General features: G+C 46.4%; 1 protein-coding gene across 11 annotated transcripts in view; it reads right to left on the reverse strand.

Moving 5' to 3' along the window:
- The window catches only part of LOC140424835 (cAMP-responsive element modulator), a 197273-nt gene that overhangs the window by 116405 nt on the left and 57080 nt on the right, over positions 1-23788 (reverse strand). For 7 of the 11 annotated variants that reach the window (XR_011947702.1, XM_072508315.1, XM_072508313.1 and 4 more), the window contains one exon: positions 485-631. The exons of 3 other annotated variants lie outside the window; for them this stretch is intronic. Coding sequence is in view for 7 of the 8 variants with exons in the window: in XM_072508315.1 (XP_072364416.1) it covers positions 485-631 (147 nt within the window). In the remaining variant the exon portion in view is untranslated. The remainder of the gene's footprint in view (positions 1-484; positions 632-23788) is intronic. One more of the 11 variants, XM_072508314.1, reaches the window with a different exon arrangement.

Here is a 23788-nt window from a genome sequence, read left to right on the forward strand (position 1 = left end):
CAAAGATGTGCAGGGTAGGTGGATTGGCCACACTAAATTGCCCCTTAATTGGAAAAAATAAATTGGATACTCTAAAAATGCACGTCTTGCTAGTGACACCCACATCCCATGAACAAATAAGACAAAAATGCATCTTAAAATTTAACCTTCTTAGCTATTTTATGCAGTCATGGTGACTTTGCATTTGCACAGTGTAGCGCACAATGACTTACGAGAGAGACGAGTAGAGATGAAGTCGATGAGGCTTTATTAAGCGAGATTTGTCCCCAGCAGTTCAGCAACAGAATGGAGCGGCGGGGAGAAACTCGGGTTCTTATACTCCGCCTTCAGGGCGGAGCCAGGAGTCAACAGCCAACCAGGACCCGGGATCTGTCAGCCAATAGCATCACGGCTTCACAGTCCCACATGACCCCTAATACATACTACCACACACAGCATTCAAGTTTCTGGAAAAAAGGTATAGTAGTCCAAAACCATAGCTAACCTGTACCGTCTGTATCTGTGGTGATTGTATGACGGAGGGTTGTGCGGTTTGGATTACTCCCTGGACCTGCACAGTCTGGCCAGAAGGCAACTGTACAACAGTTACAGCTGGAGACCCTGAAGCAACTTGAGTACCAGCTACAGATACCTGCAAAGAAACAATGCAAAAGTAGAAAAGTTGGCCGGTTAACATTTATTTCTCACAAAATTAATTTAAACCATATACAAATTCTCTTTCATCTTCACAATTATTTTATGATTAATAGTCATTGCCTTTAGATTATGAAAAAAAGTTGTTTTACTTTCTCACAAGTCTCATTTAACCCATCAACCCTGAGCTGACTGACTTACATTGGCTCCGAAATAAGCTCCGAAATAAGCAACACCTCTATTTTAAAATTTGCATTCTTGTTTTCAATACTGGACTGGGCGACACAGTGGCACAGTGGTTAGCACTGCAGCCTCACAGCGCCAGGGACCCACTGTTCAATTCCTGCCTTGGGCGACAGTGTGGAGTTCGCACGTTCTCCCCATGTCTTCTTGGGTTTGATCCAGGTGTTCCGGTTTCCTCCCACAGCCCAAAGATGTGTAGGTTAGGTGGATTGGCCATGATAAATTGCTTTTCGTGGCCACAGATGTGTAGGTTAGGTGGGATTATGGCGATAGGACGGAGGGCCTCGGTAGAGTGCTCTTTCGAAGGGTTGGTGCAGACTGGGCTGAATGGCCTTCTTCTGCACTGTAGGAATTCTATGGATTCTAACTCCAATGCCCTACAGACTCTAAAACTCTGTACTCCTCCAAATATTACTTCTTAACCATCCTCCAGGAAATATGTGCGCTATCGTTTTACAAAAATCAACTGATGAATAATTAAACAATGCAGTAGCCATAAGTATTTGTCACCATAGTTAAGTAAACATTTTGGCAGTAATAGTTCAGGACAAATTCTCTTTTTCGAGGAGACAATAAAACAAAAAAAATACAAATCCCATATTTAAACCAAAATCACAGGCAGTACAGATCTCTGACCTCAAAAGATCAGTCAGCTGGAGTCTCCAAGTATCCAGTTCCATACATAATAATAATCTTTTTTGTCACAAGTAGGCTTACACTAATACTGCAATGAAGTTACTGTGAAAAGCCCCTAGTCGCCACATTCCAGCGTCTGTTCGAGTACACAGAGGGAGAATTCAGAATGTCCAAATTACCTAACAGCACATCTTTCAGGATTTGTGGGAGGAAACCGGAGCACCCGGAGGAAACTCACGCAGACACGGGGAGAACATACAGACGCCGCACAGACGGTAACCCAAGCTGGGGATCGAACCTGGGACCCTGGCGTTGTGAAGTCATTGATGCACTGTCAATTACTACGAGACGAGAGTAGAGAATAATCAAAGCTTTATTAAGCAGAGATGTGTGGCCTCCTGCAGCTGCTACCAGAATGGCAACAGCTCGGTTGTGCACACACATTTATACTCCACCTACTGTGCGGAGCCAGCAGGCAGGGATTTACCCCCTTACCTATAGTACAGGAGCCTGACCGTAATACCTCTAATAATCATCGTTACAACTATTATACAATCAGTGGTGACTACCACATTCACCCCCTGTTAAAAAGAGTCCAGCGGGGGTGGTGGAAAAATTTACAGTTTGGTGAAATATTTACAGTCCAGGCGACATTTACAAATTCAGCCGGTCGGGTGCCTTGATCCTCCGCTGTGAGCGCCTAGGTTCCGGTGGTGATGCGGGCGCCGACTTGGTCGCCTGTGACTCCGGGAGCGTGTTGTCCTCGTCTTCATCCCCGGTGGGACCAGTGGGAGGACGGATCGTTCTGGGGCAGGGGCTGTAGTGAGGGGCGCTGGGGGGAGAATGGGTGGCGCCGGGGAAATTGGAGGGGGGGGGTGTCAGGTGGTGCGCCGTGGGTGGGGATCCAGTTGGTGCCAGGTCCCGGAGGGAGACTGTGTCCTGGTGCCTGTCGGATTACGCCACATAGGCGTACTGCGGGTTCGCGTGCAGTAGTTGTACCCTTACGACCAACTGGTCCGCTTGTAGATCCGCACGTGTTTGCGGAGGAGGACGGGTCCAGGAGCTGCCAGCCATGTTGGGAGCGATACCCCGGAGGTGGGCTTCCTGGGGAAAGCAAGGAGACATTCTTGGGTGGGTTTCATTAGTTGCAGTGCAGAGTAGTGATCGGATGGAGTGGAACGCGTCGGGGAGGACCTCCTGCCAGCAGGAGACCGGGAGATTTTTAGACCGCAGGGCCAGCAGGACAGCCTTCCAGACCGTCCCATTCTCCTTCTCCACCTGCCCGTTTCCCTGGTAGCTGTAGCTGGTCATCCCGCTCGAGGCAATGCCCTTGCTGAGCAGGAACTGACGCAGCTCATCACTCATGAAGGAGGATCCCCGGTCGCTGTGGACGTAAGCGGGGAAACCGAACAGGGCGAAGATGCTGTTGAGTGATTTAATGACCGTGGCAGACGTCATATCGGGGCATGGGTTGACGAAGGGGAATTGGAGTACTCATCGACCACGTTCGGGAAGTACGTGTTTCGGTCGGTGGAGGTGAGGGGCCCTTTGAAGTCCATGCTGAGTCGTTCAAAGGGGCGGGAGGCCTTCACCAGGTGCACATGGTCTGGCCGGTAGAAGTGCGGTTTGCACTCCGCGCAGACCTGGCAGTCTCTGGTGACAGCCCTGACCTCCGCAATGGAGTAGGGCAGGTTGCGGGCCTTTATAAAGTGAAAGAACCGGGTGAACCCTGGGTGACAGAGACCATCGTGTAGGGCCCGGAGTCAGTCCACTTGTGCTCTGGCACATGTACCTCGGGATAGGGCACCGGGGGGCTCGTTGAGCTTCCCGGGGCAATACAAAATCTCGTCATTGTAGGTGGAGAGCTTGATCCTCCACCTTAAGATTTTATCATATTTGATCTTGCCCCGCTGTGTATTATTGAACATGAAGGCAACCGACCGTTGGTCAGTGAGGAGAGTGAATCTCCTGCTGGCCAGGTAATGCCGCCAATGCCGCACAGCTTCCACGATGGCTTGGGCGTCCTTTTCGACAGAGGAGTGCCGAATTTCGGAGGCATGGAGAGTGCGGGAAAAGAATGCCACGGGCCTGCCTGCCTGGTTGAGGGTGGCGGCCAGAGCCACGTCCGATGCATCGCTCTCGACCTGAAAAGGGAGGGACTCGTCGACCGCGTGCATCGTGGCCTTGGCGATGTCTGCCTTGATGCGGTTGAAGGCCTGGTGGGAATCAGCCGTCAGGGGGAAAACTGGAGTGGATGAGTGGGCGGGCCTTGTCCGCATAGTTAGGGACCCACTGGGCATAATAGGAGAAAACCCCAGGCAGCTTTTCAGGGCCTTGGGCCTTGGGGCAGTGGGGGAGGGGGCGCATGCGGTCGGGGTCGGGCCCTAGAACTCCATTTTCCACAACATAGCCAAGGATGGCTAAGCGGTTGGTGCAGAATATGCACTTCTCCTTATTGTACGTGAGGTTAAGGAGTTTGGCGGTGTGGAGAAATTTGAGAAGGTTAGCGTCGTGGTCCTGCTGGTCATGGCCGCAGATGGTGACGTTATCTCGGTACGGGAAGGTGGCCCGCAGTCTGTACCGGTCAACCATTCGCTCCATCTCACGTTGGAAGACCGAGACCCCGTTAGTGACGCTGAAAGGAATCCAAAGGAAATGGTAAAGGCGACCATCTGCTTCGAACGCAGTGTATTGGCGGTCCGCCTTGCGGATGGGGAGCTGGTGGTAGGCAGCTTTCAGGTCCACTGTAGAAAAGACCCGGTACTGTGCAATCTGATTGACCATATCAGATATGCGTGGGAGGAGGTATGCGTCGAGCTGCGTGTACCGATTGGTGGTCTGACTGTAGTCAATGAGCATCCTGTGTTTCTCCCCAGTCTTAACTACTACCATTTGGGCTCTCCAGGGGCTGATGCTGACCTCAATGATGCCTTCCCGCAGTAGCCGCTGGACTTCCGACCTGATGAAGGTCCTGTCCTGGGCACTGTACCGTCTGCTCCGAGTGGCGACGGGTTTGTAATCCGGGGTGAGGTTTGCAAACAAGGAAGGTGGGTCAACCTTAAGGGTCGTGAGGCTGCATACGGTGAGGGGTGGTAGGGGTCTGCCGAATTTTAGAGTTAGGCTTTGGAGGTTGCAGTGGAAGTCCAGGCCGAGTAACAGGGCAGCGCAGAGGTTGGGGAGGACGTAGAGTCGGAAGTTGCTGAACTCTATGCCCTGGACGGTGAGGGTGGCGATGTAGTACCCCCGGATTTCCACGAAATGGGATCCAGAGGCCAGGGAGGCTCTCTGGGTAATGGGGTGTACCACGAGTGAGCAGCGCCTTACCGTAGAGGGGTGGATGAAGCTTTCCGTGCTCCCGGAGTCAAGAAGGCAGGAAGTCTTGTGCCCATCGACTTTCACCTTCGTCGTCGCGGTTGCGAGGTTGTGAAGCCGGGACTGGTCAAGCGTGATGGAGTCGAGCTGCGGCTGGTACTGGTAGGCCCCGGGCTGGTCGGCGTTGGTGGCAGGTGATGAACGGCCAGACGAAGTTCCCGACGAGCAGGGGTCCTGGGGTGCCGTCCTAAATGGCACCGAAGATGGCAGCGCCCACGGGGCGCACATGGCGGGCGGCGTTAAAGATGGCCGCACATGGTCGGCAGGAAGATGGCGGCGCCCACGGGCTGCATGTGGTCTGAGGGGACGAAAATGGCGGCGCCCACGAGTTGCATATGGTGGGTGTAGGAACGCTGGGGCTCGTGTTGCCACTTGATGACAGGCTGGAGAACTGTCAGTTATCTTTGACCTCGGGGCAGCACGGTGCTGCACTGGTTAGCACTGGGACTGCGGCGCTGAGGACCCGGGGTCGAATCCCGGCCCTGGGTGACTGGCGTGTGGTGTTTGCACATTCTCCCCGTGTCTGCGTGGGTTTCACCCCCACAACCCAAAAGATATGCAGGTTAGGTGGATTGGCCACGCTAAATTGCCTCTTAATTGGAAAAAATATATAATTGGGTACCCTAAATTTTTTTTTTAAATCTTTGACCTCTACGTTGTGAGTCACATTTGCTCTGACCTGCCCTTGGTGCATTGATTTCTGTTACTAAATGGCATTATGTTTCGGGAATCTTTCAGGATCAGATTTCCTCCAATCACTCATGAATATTTTGTACCTTAATTTACGTTGGATTCAGTTGAAGAGTGTTGATCTAGTTAGTGATAGATATGCTTTTTACCAAAATGGTGTGCACTGCATCTGGTACTGAAAGTGTTCAGCTGTTATAAGACCATAAGACATAGGAGCGGAAGTAAGGCCATTCGGCCCATCGAGTCCACTCCACCATTCAATCATGGCTGATTTCAACTCCATTTACCCGCTCTCTCCATAGCCCTTAATTCCTCGAGAAGTCAAGAATTTATCAACTTCTGTCTTAAAGACACTCAACGTCCCGGCCTCCACCGCCCTCTGTGGCAATGAATTCCACAGACCCACCACTCTCTGGCTGAAGAAATTTCTCCTCATCTCTGTTCTAAAGTGACTCCCTTTTATTCTAAGGCTGTGCCCCTGGGTCCTAGTCTCCCCTGCTAATGGAAACAACTTCCCTACATCCACCCTATCTAAGCCATTCATTATCTTGGAAGTTTATATTAGATCTCCCCTCAACCTCCTAAACTCTAATGAATATAATCCCAGGATCCTCAGACGTTCATCGTATGTTAGGCCGACCATTCCTGGGATCATCCGTGTGAATCTCCGCTGGACCTGCTCCAGTGCCAGTATGTCCTTCCTGAGGTGTGGGGCCCATAATTGCTCACAGTATTCTAAATGGGACCTAACTAATGCTTTATAAAGCTTCAGAAGTACATCCCTGCTTTTATATTCCAAGCCTCATGAGATAAATGACAACATTGCATTTGCTTTCTTAGTTACGGACTCAACCTGCAAGTTTACCTTTAGAGAATCCTGGACTAGGACTCCCATATCCCTTTGCACTTCAGCATTATGAATTTTGTCACCGTTTAGAAAATAGTCCATGCCTCTATTCTTTTCTCCAAAGTGCAAGACCTCGCACTTGCCCACGTTGAATTTCATCAGCCATTTCTTGGACCACTCTCCTAAACTGTCTAAATCTTTCTGCAGCCTCCCCACCTCCTCCATACTACCTGCCCCTCCACCTAGCTTTGTATCATCGGCAAACTTAGCCAGAATGCCCCCAGTCCCGTCATCTAGATCGTTAATATATAAAGAGAACAGCTGTGGCCCCAACACTGAACCCTGCGGGACACCACTCGTCACCGGTTGCCATTCCGAAAAAGAACCTTTTATCCCAACTCTCTGCCTTCTGCCTGACAGCCAATCATCAATCCATGTTAGTACCTTGCCTTGAATACCATGGGCCCTTATTTTACTCAGCAGTCTCCCGTGAGGCACCTTATCAAAGGCCTTTTGGAAGTCAAGATAGATAACATCCATTGGCTCTCCTTGGTCTAACCTATTTGTTATCCCTTCAAAGAACTCTAACAGGTTTGTCAGGCACAACCTCCCCTTACTAAATCCTTGCTGACTTGTCCTAATCCGACCCTGCACTTCCAAGAATTTAAAAATCTCATCCTTAACAATGGATTCTAGAATCTTTCCAACAACCGAGGTTAGGCTAATTGGCCTATAATTTTCCATCTTTTTCCTTGTTCCCTTCTTGAACAGGGGGGTTACAACAGCGATTTTCCAATCCTCTGGGACTTTCCCTGACTCCAGTGACTTTTGAAAGATCATAACTAACGCCTCCACTATTTCTTCAGCTATCTCCTTTAGAACTCTAGGATGTAGCCCATCTGGGCCCGGAGATTTATCAATTTTTAGACCTCTTAGTTTCTCTAGCACTTTCTCCTTTGTGATGGCTACCATATTCAACTCTGCCCCCTGACTCTCCTGAATTGTTGGGATATTACTCATGTCTTCTACTGTGAAGGCTGACGCAAAGTACTTATTTAGTTCCTCAGCTATTTCCTTGTCTCCCATCACTAGATTACCAGCGTCATTTTGGAGCGGCCCAATGTCTACTTTTGCCTCCCGTTTGTTTTTAATGTATTTAAAGAAACTTTTACTATCATTCCTAATGTTACAGGCTAGCCTACTTTCATATTTGATCCTCTCTTTCCTTATTTCTCTCTTTGTTATCCTCTGTTTGTTTTTGTAGCCTTCCCAATCTTCTGACTTTCCACTACTCTTTGCCACATTATAGGCATTCTCTTTTGCTTTGAGGCATTCCCTAACTTCCTTTGTCAGCCATGGCTGCCTAATGCCCCCTCTGATAACCTTTCTTTTCTTTGGGATGAACCTCTGTACTGTGTCCTCAATTACTCCCAGAAACTCCTGCCATTGCTGTTCTACTGTCTTTCCCACTAGGCTCTGCTCCCAGTCGATTTTCGTCAGTTCCGCCCTCATGCCCCTCTAGTTACCTTTATTTAACTGTAACACCTTTACATCTGATTCTACCTTCTTTCTTTCAAATTGGAGATTGAATTCGACCATATTATGATCACTGCCTCCTAAGTGTTCCCTTACTTTAAGATCTTTAATCAAGTCTGGCTCATTACATAACACTAAGTCCAGAATGGCCTGTTCCCTCGTGGGCTCCATCATAAGTTGTTCCAAAAAGCCCTCCTGTAAACATTCAATGAATTCCCTTTCCTTGAGTCCACTGGCAGCATTATTTACCCAGTCCACCTGCATGTTGAAGTCCCCCATGATCACTGTGACCTTGCCTTTCTGACATGCACTTTCTATTTCGTGGTGCATTTTGTGCCCCTGGTCCTGACCATTGTTAGGAGGCCTGTACATAACTCCCGTTATGTTTTTTTTGCCTTTGTGGTTCCTCAACTCTACCCACACAGACTCCACATCATCTGACCCTATGTCGTGCTATTGATTTAATTTCATTCCTAATTAACAAGGCAACCCCGCCCCCTCTGCCTACCTCTCTGTCTTTTCGATAGGTTGTGAATCCCTGGATGTTTAAATGCCAGTGCTGAACCCCCTGCAACCACGTCTCTGTGATGCCTACCACATCATACCTGCCAGTCACAATCTGGGCCACAAGCTCATCTACCTTGTTCCGTACACTGCGCGCATTTAAATATAGCATCTTTAATTCTCTATTGACCGTCCCTTTTTGTTTTCTTAGTGTGGTGGACCTTGGTTTACTGAGTCTTTCCATACACTGTGACACATTTTGTGGGATGGGGACTATCGTAACCTCTCCTGAGTTCTGTCTTTTCGTGCTTTTTTGTATTCCTAAGCAGCTATGCTTCCCACTGATTACTTCACCTCTTGGTTCCCTGACTTTCCCTTTCCCCCCCCCCCCCCCCAATCTCTAGTTTAAAGTCCTATTGACCACCCTATTTACTCTTTTCGCCAGAACACTGGTCCCAGCTCGGTTCAGGTGGAGACCATCCCAACGGTATAGGTGCCCCCTGTCCCAAAACTGATGCCAGTGTCCCATGAAAAGAAACCCCTCTTTCCCACACCACTCTTTCAGCCACGTGTTAACTTCCCTTATTCTTGCCTCCCTATGCCAATTTGCACGTGGTTTGGGCAGTAGTCCAGAGATTATGACCCTTGAGGACCTGTTTTTTAATTTGAATCCTAGCTCTTTATAATCTCTAAACAGGTCCTCTTTCCTAGACTTGCCTATGTTGTTGGTACCGACATGGACCACAACAACTGGATCCTCCCCCCCCCTCTCCAGTATCCTTTCAAGCCGGTCAGAGATGTCCCGCACCCTAGCACCGGGCAGGCAACATACCATGCGGGACTCTTTATCCTGCTCACAAAGGATACTATCTATCCCCGATAATAGAATCCCCTACAACTACAACTTGCCTATTTACTCCCTCCCCTTGAATGGCCTGCTGAACCATGGTGCCTTGGTCAGCTGACTCATCCTTCCTGCAGCCCTGTTCGCCATCCACACAGGGAGCAAGTGCCTCATACCTGTTGGACAGGGTCAAGGGCTGAGGCTCCTGAGTTCCTGACTGCTAGTTCCCTTTACCTGCCTGACTTGCAGTCACACCCTGCTGTCCATGGCCACTGGCAGGATTTAAACTACTTACTCTGACAGGTGTGACTGCCTATGAATCTGTTAGCAACAAAGCTGATCAATTGTTGAAGCAAATTTTGAATAGGGTACCTAGACGTCTGCAGCACTTAAAAGCTAGTTTCTGCACCAACCTGTACCAAATTCTGTGACATGAAAATACAGAGTCGGGGACAAGTCTGTCCCAAACTCTGGGCATTACACGCTCAATAAGCATCAGCCTTCAATTAGAACATTCTCAGCTCAGAGTTAGGTCATGTTTCAAGCCCTACTCCAGAACTTGAGTATATAATGCAGCTTTGTACTTAAGTGCAGTGCCGAGGAGGTTCTAAACTGCTTTGGGTACCATCTTTCAGCAGAGACTTTAAACTAAGCTTCTGTCTACCTGCTTGTGTGGACATTAAAGATCCCATGGCACCACTGAGAGAAATGTTTACCCAAGTTCTGGATAGTTTTAATTCCTCAACCTAACATCATATATAATCGCAGCTATTTCTTTAATATATTTTAAATACAGTGACAATTTCTGAGAACAATTGTGTCTTTTAATTATTTAAGAGCAGTTCATGTGCCAAGCTTAAGTACCAAAAAGCTGTCTTTGGTTACAAAGCAGTCTCAACTGACTTTGCACTGACACAGCTCTGTCACAGGACAGTCAAGCATCAGGTAGTAGCTATACCTGCTATCCTCATCTCTATGGGGTTACAAATTATGAATCTACATGTATTAATTTCTCACAAACTTGATCCACTAAACTCGATTTCCGTAAAATCAACTGCTTAAGGGGCACAGATCAATTGTGATTGTAATCCTATTTGTACACCTCTCGGCAAGTGAATTGAGCAAGTGCAATCCATGAAAATTCAACAGGGAGGGGATGGCGGAGGTCATGCGGATCCTAAGGGAGTTTGGGGACTTTTCGGGGTATAAACTCAACGTAGGGAAGAGTGAGCTCTTTGTGGTGCATTCAGGAGACCAGGGAAGGGGGATAGACGAGCTACCGCTGAAGAGGGCGGAAAGGAGCTTTCGGTATCTAGGGATCCAAGTGGCTAGGAGTTGGAGGGCCCTGCACAGGCTCAATTTGATGCAGTTGGTGGAGCAGATGGAGGAGGATTTTAAAAGATGGGATATGCTGCCACTCTCGCTAGCGGGTAGGGTGCAGTCGGTAAAAATGACGGTCCTCCCGAGGTTTCTCTTTGTGTTCCAGTGCCTTCCCATTATGATCCCCAAGGCCTTTTTCAAACGGGTGAGTAGGAGCATCATGGGTTTTGTGTGGGCGAATAAGACCCCAAGGGTGAAGAGAATGTTTCTGGAGCATAGCAGGGACAGGGGGGGGGCTGGCGCTGCCGAATTTGTGCGGCTATTATTGGGCAGCCAATGTGGCGATGATCCGTAAGTGGGTAATGGAGGGAGAGGGGGCGGCGTGGAAGAGGCTAGAGATGGCGTCCTGTGTGGGCACGAGCCTGAGGGTGCTGGTGACGGCACCGCTGCCGCTCTCGCCGACAAGGTAATCCACGTGTCCGGTGGTGGCGGCGACGCTGAAGATCTGGGGGCAGTGGAGGCGACACAGGGGCGAGGTGGAAGCCTCGGTTTGGTCCCCGATTCGGGAGAATCATCGGTTCGTCCCGGGAAGAATGGATGGGGGGTTTCGGAGCTGGCATCGGGCAGGGATTAGAAGAATGGAGGACCTGTTCATCGATGGGACGTTTGCGAGCCTAGGGGCGCTGGAGGAGAAGTTTGGGCTACCCCCGGGAAACGCTTTCAGGTACATGCAAGTGAGGGCGTTTGTGAGGCGGCAGGTGAGGGAATTCCCGCTGCTCCCAGCACAGGGGATTCAGGACAGGGTGATTTCGGGTATATGGGTTGGAGAAGGCAAAGTTTTGGCGATTTACCAGGAGCTGAAGGAAGAGGAGGAGTCCTCGGTGGAGGAGTTAAAGGGCAAGTGGGATGAGGAGCTGAGGGAGGAGATAGATGAGGGTCCGTGGGCTGATGCCCCGAGTAGGGTTAATTCTTCCTCCTCTTGCGCCAGGCTCAGCCTAATACAGTTCAAAGTTACTCACAGAGCGCATATGACAGGGGCGAGGTTGTGTAGGTTCTTTGGGGTGGAGGACAGATGTGGGAGGTGCTCGGGAAGCCCGGCAAATCATGTCCATATGTTCTGGTCGTGCCCGGCACTGGATGGGTTTTGGAGGGGTTTTGCGAGGACTATGTCCAAGGTGGTGAAAGCCCGGGTCAAGCCGAGCTGGGGGTTGGCATTATTTGGGGTAACGGACGAGCCGGGAGTGCAGGAGGCGAAAGAGGCCGGTATTCTGGCCTTTGTGTCCCTGGTAGCCCGGCGGAGGATTTTGCTACTATGGAAAGATGCAAAGCCCCCTAGTGTGGAAGCTTGGATCAATGACATGGCAGGGTTCATCAAGCTGGAGAGGATAAAGTTTGCCTTGCGAGGGTCTGTGAAGGGGTTCCTCAGGCGGTGGCAACCGTTCCTAGACTATCTCGCGGAGCGTTAGGAGGAAGTCAGCAGCAGCAGCCCAGGGCGGGGGGCAGGGGGGGTTCTTTTGGGGGGGGGGGGGGGGGGGGGGTTCCCTATTGGTGTTTTTAAATGTCATATGGGGGGTTATTGTATATGGGGGAAATCCAATGTATAATTTTTGATTGTTGTGTTCTTGTTTCTTTCCTTTTGTTGGGGGGGGGGATTTGTTGAAAATCTGTTAAAAATTTGAATAAATATATATATTTTTTTAAAGAAAATTCAACAGGGATTCGAAGAATCTAAACAACGAGCATTCGTTCCAATACGCTTCGTCATTCCATACGCTTGGAAGAACAGTTCCCATGATACTTTAATGCACAAATTAAAATATTAACACCACTTCTGCTCAATATTCATATTTGCTTCAAAGGCTACAAATAGTAATGCATATTTTATATATTTTTGTTAAAACCAATTGGAATTATTTTGAAAATCTTTCCAGTTAAGGACATTGTGAAGCAAACCAGTTGGGATTTCCAAGTTCAGACTTTAAAAAAAACCACACAATGATTGTTCCTTCGTCACTCAGCTGCTCAGAACATAACAGACCCCATACAGTCAAGGAATAATTCAATCCTTGATCAGTGCTAAGTTAATTGAATTTAGCCACAGCAGCAGTAGAGATGCCACAATTAACACCTGAACTAAAGGGGAAATCTGTATGGGTGTCAGGTCCTGATCACTATACAGTGACCACTGATGCATGTGCATAATGTTGGGCAAGGACAGGACTCTGAACTTCATTCTGATGCTTCCTCAGGTTGAAGCCTCCATTTTGAGGTCACAATTGAACGGTTAGGCACTGGAGCGCAACCAAGCCCAAGCAACCAAGCCCCATTTTAGGTAGTGAGGAAGAACTGACAGAAAATGAGAATGGAAGGAAATATTTCTATTAAGCTGGTAAATCTTCTTCAAGAGACTGTTGAAGCTCTTTTTTTCAGTTATGTGCATGGCCAATCAGATACGAACCATGGTTCAGTGGTTACACTCTCACCTCCGTGTTGGTCGATCACAGGTTCAAGTCCCATTCCAGAGACTCAAACACAAGGGTGGTACTCCAGTGCATTGCGAAGAGAATTCATTAGGCCCCACCTTCCATTAGTGGGCATCAAATATCTCATGACACTATTTTGAAGAGAAACAGCAGAGATCTCCCCACTGTCCTGACCAATATTTCTCTAACCACATCACAAAAACAGATTATCTGGATATTAACACTTTTTATGCGACCTTGGTGCATGCAAATTGATTGCTGTGTTTCCCTATATTGCAGAAGCGACTACATTTCAAAAAATAACTTATTCGCTGTAAAGTGTTTTGGATGTCTTGAGGTTGGGAAAGACAATGTATAAAGTTCCTTCTTTTCTTCCTTTGATTTCAAGAACCACTCCAGACTTGAGCAAAAAGTCAAAGCTGACATTCCAATGCAATACTGAGGGAATATTGCACTGTTGGAGATGCTGTTTTCACATGAGACGTTAAACCGAGGCCCCATCCACCTGCTCGGATTGGTGTAAAAGATTCCCCAGTACTATTTTGAAGAAGGGCAGGAGAATTATCTTCTGTGTCCCTCAAACATTATGATGACATGTTATTTTGAGTTTTTGCTGCATTTTTCTTACTTTTTAACCTTGAGCCCATGGGCTGTCATTCTGATCCTTCACAACTTATAGCATTTTTGATTGCCCTTTATATGATTGGGGGGGGACTGGTTTAGAACAGTGGGCTAAACAGCTGGCTTGTAATGCAAAACGATGCCAGAAGCGCGGGTTCAAATCCCGTACCGGCTTCCCCGAACAGACGCCGGAATGTGGCGACTAGGAACTTTTCACAGTAACTTCATTGAAGCCTACTTTTGACAATAAGTGGTTATTTTATTATTATCTGTGTGGTTCTACAATGGAAAGACAATGGCCCGGATTCTCTGCCTCCTGCAGCAGGGTCCCCTACGCAGTGGAGAACCTAAAAATCGGGATCGGCATTGGTCGATCCGAATGCGATCCTCCAATCCCCCCACTGGCAGTGGGATCGAGGTTCACGCCCCACACTAGCAGAATTGGATTGGATTTGTTTATTGTCACGTGTACCAAGGTACAATGAAAAGTAGTTTTCTGCGAGCAGCTCAACAGATCATTAAGTACATGAAAAGAAAAGGAAATAAAAGAAAATACACAATAGGGCAACACAAGATACACAATGTAACTGGATAACACTGGCATCGGTGAAGCATACAGGGGTGAAGTGTTAATCAGGTCAGTCCATAAGAGGGTCATTTAGGAATCTGGTGTAAATGAATGCAAATAGTTCTTAATGACCCTTTGCATCCATTTAGCAGACCCGGGACACTATTCTCTGGCCCTCCTTGATTCTCCTGGTCCCCTGGATCGGGAATCACGTGGGCAGGGATTACTACAGGTCTCACGAAATGTGAGCCTGATGTGGTGGACCTCACTGTGGTTGAAGGGGATAAGTCCTTAAAGGAGTTGCCCCCAAAGTTCATCCGAGGGCCACCCTCCGCCCCCCCCCACAATGCACTGCCTGCCCACCCCTCTCCCTCCCACCCCGAGACCCCAAAACGGGAGAACATCCCAGGTGATCCCCTTAATAGGGAGACCCTCCTCCCCCCGCCCCCCCCCCCCAGACCTCCGAACTCAAGGAACTCCCGTAGAAACCTCCTAGCTAAAGGACCGCCCCCCCCTAATTGAAGGGGCACCCCAGGACTTCCTAACTAAAGGGACACCCCACAGAGACCCCTGAACTAAAGAGACCCCGCTGAAAGCTAGAGAGCAGTCCAGACAGGGGTAGTGGACAAAATTCCAGGTAACACATACCTAAAAGTTCCACCTGTCCATTCCTGGAAGAAGAACAATTGTTACCTATGTTTAAACCCTTCAGATCCATTAGCTGCAAGCCATTCATTCATTTCTAGTAGTGGGCTATGATTGATAGGTTCCCCCAAAAAGTGCAGCCTTCATTCATTGTTCTCCCTTCATGGATGAATGACTGTAAGTGCTGAAACCACAATGTTTACAAACAGCTGTAAGAGCATTTTCAGGGACTGAATATTGAGCTGGCTATATTATTGCTGACCCCATTATTAACTAGGCTCCCTCTTAGTTAGGCTCAGTTAAACACAAAGACCTGCGGTAACATCAACGAGGGAGAGTGATTTGGATAAATGCCAAAACCACTCTACTTTACAGTGTTTCAGATGCAACAGTGATACAATTTCCAAAAATCAGGAGCCCACCCCAGTTGGACTCGATCCAATCCTTGTAGCTGTCAATTTTACCTTGACCAATGAATTTTACTTTAGGCAGCATGGTGACTGTGTGATCAGCTCATGATTTAACCCCATCCTGTTCCGTGGCCACCTGTTGCTTTCCAGGATGCTTGTATCGCTACCTCTTGTTCTCGCCAACTCCCATTTTCCCTCATCTCAGTGGTTCCAGCTTGTATCATTGTTTGTCTGGCCGCAGGATGTTAAAGCTGGTTCTGGTATGTCTGAGCACAGGATGTTGGGGCTACTGATAAGAACTGCTTATTGAGCTGGCTATATTATTGCTGACCACATTATTTCTGTCTGATTCTGTCTGTCTTAAGAACATGGGCAAGATAGCTGGCTTAAATGCCATCATACTTTGCGGCTACTGCTGTTAGAAGAGTTTAAATGCTTGTTACTGCTATGTTCTAAGACTACATGTTTAATGGTTAATAATGATTACTGGGTATACTTTCTATGATTAGTTTCAATCCTCAATCCTAGCTATCCGGTTTTAAAGGGGTCTCATCTCAGGAAATCCAGCTCCAATATCAACCACATCAAAGAGTGATTGGAATGCACCCAGGCAATTTGGGCGTGGGGGGCTGCTTCATGGTGCAGGGTGACCAGAAAGAGATAGAGAGGAAAGGGAAAAAGAGAGTTTGAACTTCATAAAATGGCTATGAAACATGAAAATCAGTTAAAATTGGCAGACGCAAAGGGACACGTACAGTTGGAAGAGATAGATAAGGATAATGAGACAGAGTGTCATAGTCGAAGACGTGATGGGGATCTATTTACATACGTCCAAGCATTGCCAAGGTTTGACGAGAAGGAGGTAGAAGCATTTTTCATTTCATTTGAGAAGGTAGCTAAACAAATGAAATGGCCACAGGACATGTGGGTATTACTGATTCAAACAAAGCTGGTAGGTAGAGCTAGTGAAGTGTTTGCATCACTACCAGAGGAGGTATCTGAAACGTATAAGGAGGTGATAAAATCCATCTTCGGTGCATATGAGCTAGTGCCTGAAGCTTACAGACAAAGGTTTAGAAATTTAAGGAAAGAATTTGGTCAAACATACATGGAGTTTGAAAGCTCAAACATAGTAATTTTGATAGGTGGAGAAGGGCTTTGAAAATACACCAAACATATGAAGCTCTCAGAGAAATTATACTTTTGGAGGAGTTTAAAAATTCAATTCCTGATGTAGTGAGAACTCATGTGGAAGAGCAGAGGGTTAAAACTGCGAGATTAGCAGCAGAAATGGCAGATGACTATGAATTAGTTCATAAATCAAGGCTTGGTTTCCGAGAAATACTCAAGTGGTAAAGGTAAAGGTGATCTGATGGGAGATAATAAAGAGAGTGTACCGCAGATTAAAAAAGAAATCCAGGAGGGTGGAAGAGAAATGAAAAGTTTCAAATGTTTTCACTGTAATAAACTAGGCCATGTAAAGTCACAGTGTTGGTGGCTGAAGAAACGCACTGGGAAGGCTGATGTGGTAAAACAGTGGGGTTTGTTAAGAGTGGTAAATGAAAGCCCAAGGGAAGCGAAGGAGATGCAAACAATTGTACAGCCTGTTCAAGAAGTAATTGATAAGAAGGTGCCAGATGTCTTTCAAGAATTTATTTCTGTGGGTAAAGTTTACTCATGTGTATCAGGAGGAGCAGGTAAAGAAGTCACAATTTTAAGAGATACAGGAGATGAGGAATTATGTAGTTTGGGAAGAATGTTGCCAGAAAAGGGAGTAATATGTGGAATTCAGGGTGAGAGGAGTAGCGTTCCATTATATAAGGTAAGGTTGGAAAGTCCAGTGAAGAGTGGTGAAGTGGTAGTAGGCGTAATAGAGAAACTATCTTGTCCAGGAATACAGTTTATCTGGGGTAATGATATAGCTGGATCGCAGGTGGGAGTGATGCCTACTGTGGTTGATAAGCCAGTGGAAAATCAGACAACTGAAGTGTTGAAGGACGAATATCCTGGGATTTTTCCAGATTGTGTAGTAACAAGGTCGCAAAGTCACAGGTTAAGACAAGAGGAGAAATCAAAGAGTGAAGATGAAGTGGAAGTGCAATTATCAGAAACGATTTTTGATCAAATAGTTGAAAAAGAACAAGAACAGGTGGAGGATGAGGCGGATGATTTTAGTTCAGGAAAATTGGCGGAGTTACAACAGAAAGATGTAGAAATAAAACAGATGTATCAGAAAGCATATACGGAAGAGGAATCTGAGAGTATATCAGAGTGTTATTACCGTAAAAGTGATGTCTTGATGAGAAAATGGAGACCTGTACATATGCAGGCGGATGAAAAGTGGGCAGAAGTTCATCAAGTAGTATTGCCGGTAGGGTAGAAAGAAGGTGTTGCGAGTTGCACATGAGTTCCAGTGGGAGGTCATTTGGGAATAAGGAAAACTCAAGCTAAAATCCAGAAACATATTTATTGGCCTGGACGACATAAAGATGTAGTTAAATTTTGTCAATCATGTCACACATGTCAAGTGATAGGGAAACCTCAAACAGTGATAAAACCAGCACCCTTAATACCCATTCCAGCATTTGAGGAACCTTTTACAAGGGTCCTCATTGATTGTGTCGGACCACGTCCTAAAACAAAAAGTGGGAATCAATATCTTTTGACTATAATGGATGTACGTTCCAGTACGTAATATTACAGCTAAAAAGATTGTGGAGGAGTTACTTAAATTCTTTACTAGATATGGACTACCCACAGAAATTCAATCGGATCAAGGGTCAAATTTGACCTCAAAGTTATTCCAAGAAGTTATGGATAGCTTAGGAATAAAACAATTTAAATCAACTGCGTACCATCCAGAATCGCAGGGAGCGTTAGAAAGGTGGCATCAGACATTAAAGACAATGTTGAGGTCTTATTGTCAAGATTATCCAGAGGATTGGGATAAAGGAATTCCATTCGTACTTTTGCAATAAGGGATGCACCTAATGAGTCAACCAAATTTAGTCCTTTTGAACTAATTTTTGGTCATGAGGTAAGAGGACCACTTAAATTGATTAAAGAAAAATTGGTGGGTGAGAAATCGGAAATTACACTATTGGATTATGTGTCAAATTTTAGGGAACGATTAAATAGAGCAGGTGAATTGGCTAGACAACATTTGAAAGCGGCGCAAAATGCGATGAAACGGGTAGCGGACTAGAAATCCAACGTTTGGAGTTTTACCAGTGGAGATTAAGTTTTAGTGTTACCAGTGGTAGGGGAGCCTTTAAAAGCTATGTTTTGTGGACCATATCAGATTGAAAGGAAATTAAGTGATGTGAATTATGTGGTAAAAACACCAGATAGAAGGAAGACTCACTGAGTGTGTCATGTGACTATGCTTAAAAGGTACTTTGAAAGGGAAGGAGAGAAAACAGAGGTTTTAATGATTCTAACTCAAAGTGACGAACCAAATCCAGATGACTGTGAATTTGACATACCTCAAATTAAATTGGAAAATGAGGATGTTCTTAAAAATTGGGATAAATTGTTAAGTTACCTTCCAGAGGAAAAACAAACTGACCTGAAAGAGTTATTGATATCACATGGGCAAGTTTGTAGAAATAAATTGGGAAGTACTAAAATGGCTGTACATGATGTAGATGTGGGAAATGCTGTGCTGTTCCTATCAAACAACATCCATATAGACTTAATCCTTTAAAATTGGCACAGGTTAACAAAGAGATTGAGGGTATGCTTAAAAATGGCATAATTGAAGTGGGTTGCAGCCAATGGAGCTCACCCATAGTGATGGCACCTAAACCAGACGGTACCCAATGGTTGTGTGTGGACTATAGGAAGATGAATGCAGTTACAAGAACGGACTCTTATCCTATCCCACGTTTGGAGGATTGCATTGAGAAAGTGGGACAATCAGCTTTTATTTCCAAATTGGATTTACTTAAAGGTTACTGGCAGGTACCTTTATCCGAAAGGGCAAAGGAGATTTCAGCTTTTGTGACTCCAGATGGTATACACCAATTCAAAGTTATGCCATTTGGCATGAAAAACGCCCCAGCCACATTTCAACGGTTAACTAATACAGTTGTTTCAGGGTTACCCAATTGTACAGTATATATCGACGATCTGGTAGTTTTCAGCCAGACATGGAAAGAACATTTAAAACATCTTATGGAGTTACTTGATCGACTTCAGGAGGCGGGTTTGGTGATAAACCTAGCCAAAAGTGAATTTGGAAAAGCCCAAGTCACTTTCCTTGGCCATACAATCGGACAGGGTCGATTGGTCCCACGGGATGTGGAAAGGAAAGTTATTGGGGAGTTTCCGATACCCTCGACACAACGGGAAATAATTTGATTTCTTGGCATGAGTGGATTTGATCGAACATTTGTGCAAGAGTTTTGTAGCGTGATTGCTCCACTGATGGACTTGCTGAAGAAACGTAAAACAAAAATTTCGATGGACAGCGGAGTTTCAACATGCATTTGACTGCCTGAAAGCTGTGGTAACCGATGCTCTTGTATTGGAGAATTGCAAGGGACTCTGTGATCAGATTGAACTGAAGTATCTAACTTTAAAGAGAAATGCCGAGGCGTAGAGGAATGGATGGATCGTGCAGAGACTGTCTTGTTCAAAGAGACTGGCAATCGAGGAGGATTTCGGTTGGAGGAAGAAGAACGGGGGGGGGGGGAAATGGACTATATTATTATACCTGTTTGCGTGTGTTTTTTTTTGAACCGGTAAAGTGTTTTAACTGTGTGCATTTCTTAATTCATGGTGCAAAGGTGAAAAATGAAACCATCTTGAAGTTGATGGTTTTTTTTTTTCTTGGGCGGGGGGTGGGGCGGGGAGGTGTCATGTGAGAGTACCTTTAAGAAATGGATGTTTAAGCAATGCACCTTTAAGAAATGGAGCTGATCATATTACTGAAGTGATGTCAGAGGGTGGGGGGAGCTGAGCTCACTTCTGCTTTTTGAGTTTCAGTTTGAGAAGGCAGCTGGGAGTGTCTGTGTGTTTTGCTGTGAGCTGCATGAAGAAACACAGAGCTGGTCTATTGATTTCAATCCAGAAACTATAAATATATTGAATGTAACCTAATGTGCTCCTATTTTTGAAGGTTTGAAGTCTTTTGGATTTTTAAAGGAACAGTTTAAAGGATTATTGAGTGTTGTAGTCTTTTGGGGGTATCTTTGAAGTAATGGGTGTTAAGATATTCAATATTTGTTTTAAAAGGGTTAACTTGAGTTCATAGAATAAACATTGTTTTATTCTAAAAACCACTTGTCCATTTCTGCTGTATCACACCTGGAGAGTACGCCGTGTGCTTCCCACACCACAATCTATTAAAAGTTGTGGGTCAGTTGAACTCCATGAAACACTTTGGGGTTCTGTCAATCCGGACCCATAACAGTACAAAGAACAAAGAAAAATACAGCACAGTAACAGGCCCTTCCTGTGCCCGTCCACATGCTGCCCGCCTAACCTAAAACCTTCTACACTTATGGCACACGTATCCCTCTATTCCCATCCTACACATGTATTGAATACGGTAACACGGTAGCACAAGTAGCTAGCACTGTGGCTTCACAGCGCCAGGGTCCCAGATTCAATTCCCCGCTGGGTCGCTGTCTGTGTGAAGTCTACACGTTCTCCCAGTGTGTGCATGGGTTTCCTCCGGGAGCTCCGGTTTCCTCCCACAGTCCAAAGACGTGCAGGTACGGTGGATTGGCCATGCTAAATTGCCCTTAGTGTCCAAAAGGTTAGGAGGGGTTATTGGGTTACGGGGATAGGGTGGAAGTGAGGGCTTAAGTGGGTCGGTGCAGACTCGATGGGCCGAATGGCCTCCTTCTGCACTGTATGTTCTATTTATCAAGACACCCCTTAAACGTCACTATCATACCTGCTTCCACCACCTCCTCCGGCAGAGAGTTCCAGGCACCCACTACCCTCTGTGTAAAAAAGCCTTCCGAACACATCTCCTCTAAACTTTGCCCCTCGCACCTTAAACCTATGCCCCCTAGTAATTGACTCTTCCCCCTGGGAAAAACCTTCTGACTATCCACTCTGTCCATGACCCTCAGAATTTGTAGACATCTATCAGGTTGCCCCTCAACCTCCGTCGTTCCAGAGAGAACAAACAGAGTTTATCCAACCTCTCCTCATAGCTAATGCCCTCCATACAAGGCAACATCCTGGTAAACCTCTTCTGTACCCTCTCCAAAGCCTCCATATCCTTCTGGTAGTATGGCGACCAGAATTGAACACTATATTCCAAGTGTGGCCTAACTAAGGTTCTATACAGCTGCAGCATGACTTGCCAATTTGTATACTCAGTGCCCCAGCCAATGAAGGCAAGCATGCCGTATGCCTTCTTGACTACCTTCTCCACCTGTGTTGCCACTTTCAGTGACCTGTGGACCTGTGCACCCAGATGCCTCTGCCTGTCAATATGCTTAAGGGTTCTGCCATTTACTGTACATTTCCCATCTGTATTAGACCTTCCAAAATGCATTATCTCACATTTGTCCAGATTAAACTTCATTTGCCATCTCTCCATCAAATTCTCTAACTGATCTATATCCTGCTGTATCCTATGACAGTCCACGTTGCTATCAACACTTCCACCAACCTTTGTTTCATCTGCAAACTTATTAATCAGACCTGACATTTTCCTCCAAATCATTTATATATATTACAAACAGCAACGGTCCCGGCACTGATCCCTGTGGAACACCACTAGTCACAGCCCTCCATTCAGAAAAGCACCCTTCCACTGCTACCCTCTGTCTTCTATGAGTGAGCCAGTTCTGTATCCGTCTAGCCAGCTCTGATCCCATGTGACTTCACCTTCTGTACCAGTCTGCCATTAGAGACATTGTCAAAGCCCTTACTGAAGTCCATATAGACAACATCCACTGGCCTACCTTCATTAATCATTTTCGTCACTTCCTTGAAAAACTCGATCAAGTTAGTGGCTTACACAAAACAATACTCGTCATGGTCTCATAGTTTTTATATTCTTGACCACTTCTGTTTAAAATAAAATTCCTTTCATTTTTATTGTAGCCTGATCAACTAGAGATGATGTTTTTGTCAACCTATACCCACATTCATTCAGAGTAGAATGTGTTTTCTTGTTAAACAAATTACATGAACATATTGACATAGTATTTCAAGTTCCCACTTGTTAGCCAATTCCCTCCATTGATTTCCAGACCAGCAACACCTCAAATTTTTTTTTTTAGAAAATATTTTATTGAAGCATTTGTAATTTTCACAGTTTAACACATTAACATTTTTTTCAACAACCGCGCGGGCCGACACACGCAAAACACCCAAAAAACAGTAAACAACGTCCCCTACTACCTCCGCCCTATCCCCTAATTACCCATATACTAAGTTCCCTGTCCTCATCTAACATCGCCATGCCTCCTGTTTTCCTCCCCCCACCTTTTCCCCTCCCCCCCCCCCCCTTACTGCTGACGTTCAATTTTCCTCAAAGAAATCGATGAACGGCTGCCATCTCCGGGCGAACCATTGAATTGATCCTCTCAAAGCGAACTTGATTTTCTCCAGACTGTGAAACCCTGCCATGTCGCTGACCCACACTCCTGACTTTGGGGGCTCAGAGTCCCTCCACCCCATCAAATTCCGTCTCCGGGCCACCAGGGAGAAGGCCAGGACATCGGCCTCCCTCCCCCACTTGGACCCCGGATCTTCCGATGCCCCAAATATTGCCAGTTCTGGACTCGGAGTTACCCTCCCTTCCAGGACTTCTGACATAACGTCCGCAAATCCCTGCCAGAATCCCCTCAATTTTGGACATACCCAAAACATATGTACATGGTTCGCCGGGCTACCCTCACACCGCCCAAATCTGTTCTCCACCTCCACAAAGAACTTGCTCATCCAGGCTAACGTCATATGGGCCCTGTGGACCACCTTGAACTGGATCAAGCTAAGTCTGGCACACAACGAGGATGAACAACCTCTTCAAGCTTTTTCCCACAGTGCAATTTCCAACTCTCCTCCCAGCTCCTCTTCCCACTTCCTCTTCACCTCCCTGATCGGGGGCCCTTACAACACCTCAAATTTAATATCACAACCTTCTGTTAAAATCCTTCTATCACCTTGTCCCCCTAGTTCTTGCAACCCTTCCAGTCTTTCAACCCTTCTAGGTCTCTGCTCTGTTCCAATTCTAGTATTTATTTGCCCATGCACTTTTTCCATGCACTTGCCTGTCTGACCTCAGAGCTACTAAGAACATCCACCCATTCAGTACAAATGCTTTTCAGCCCTCCCAAAGTAGATCCTAGTGTGGCAGCGTGTTTCTCCATCCATCTATCCAGAGTGCTTACCACCATAACTGCTCATCTCATTAGCCAGGGTACTTCCTAGACATTCAAGACAGAGTCAAAAACATTAGAGTGA

Source organism: Scyliorhinus torazame, chromosome 6 (assembly GCF_047496885.1).
Source record: "Scyliorhinus torazame isolate Kashiwa2021f chromosome 6, sScyTor2.1, whole genome shotgun sequence".
Lineage (NCBI taxonomy): Eukaryota > Metazoa > Chordata > Chondrichthyes > Carcharhiniformes > Scyliorhinidae > Scyliorhinus > Scyliorhinus torazame.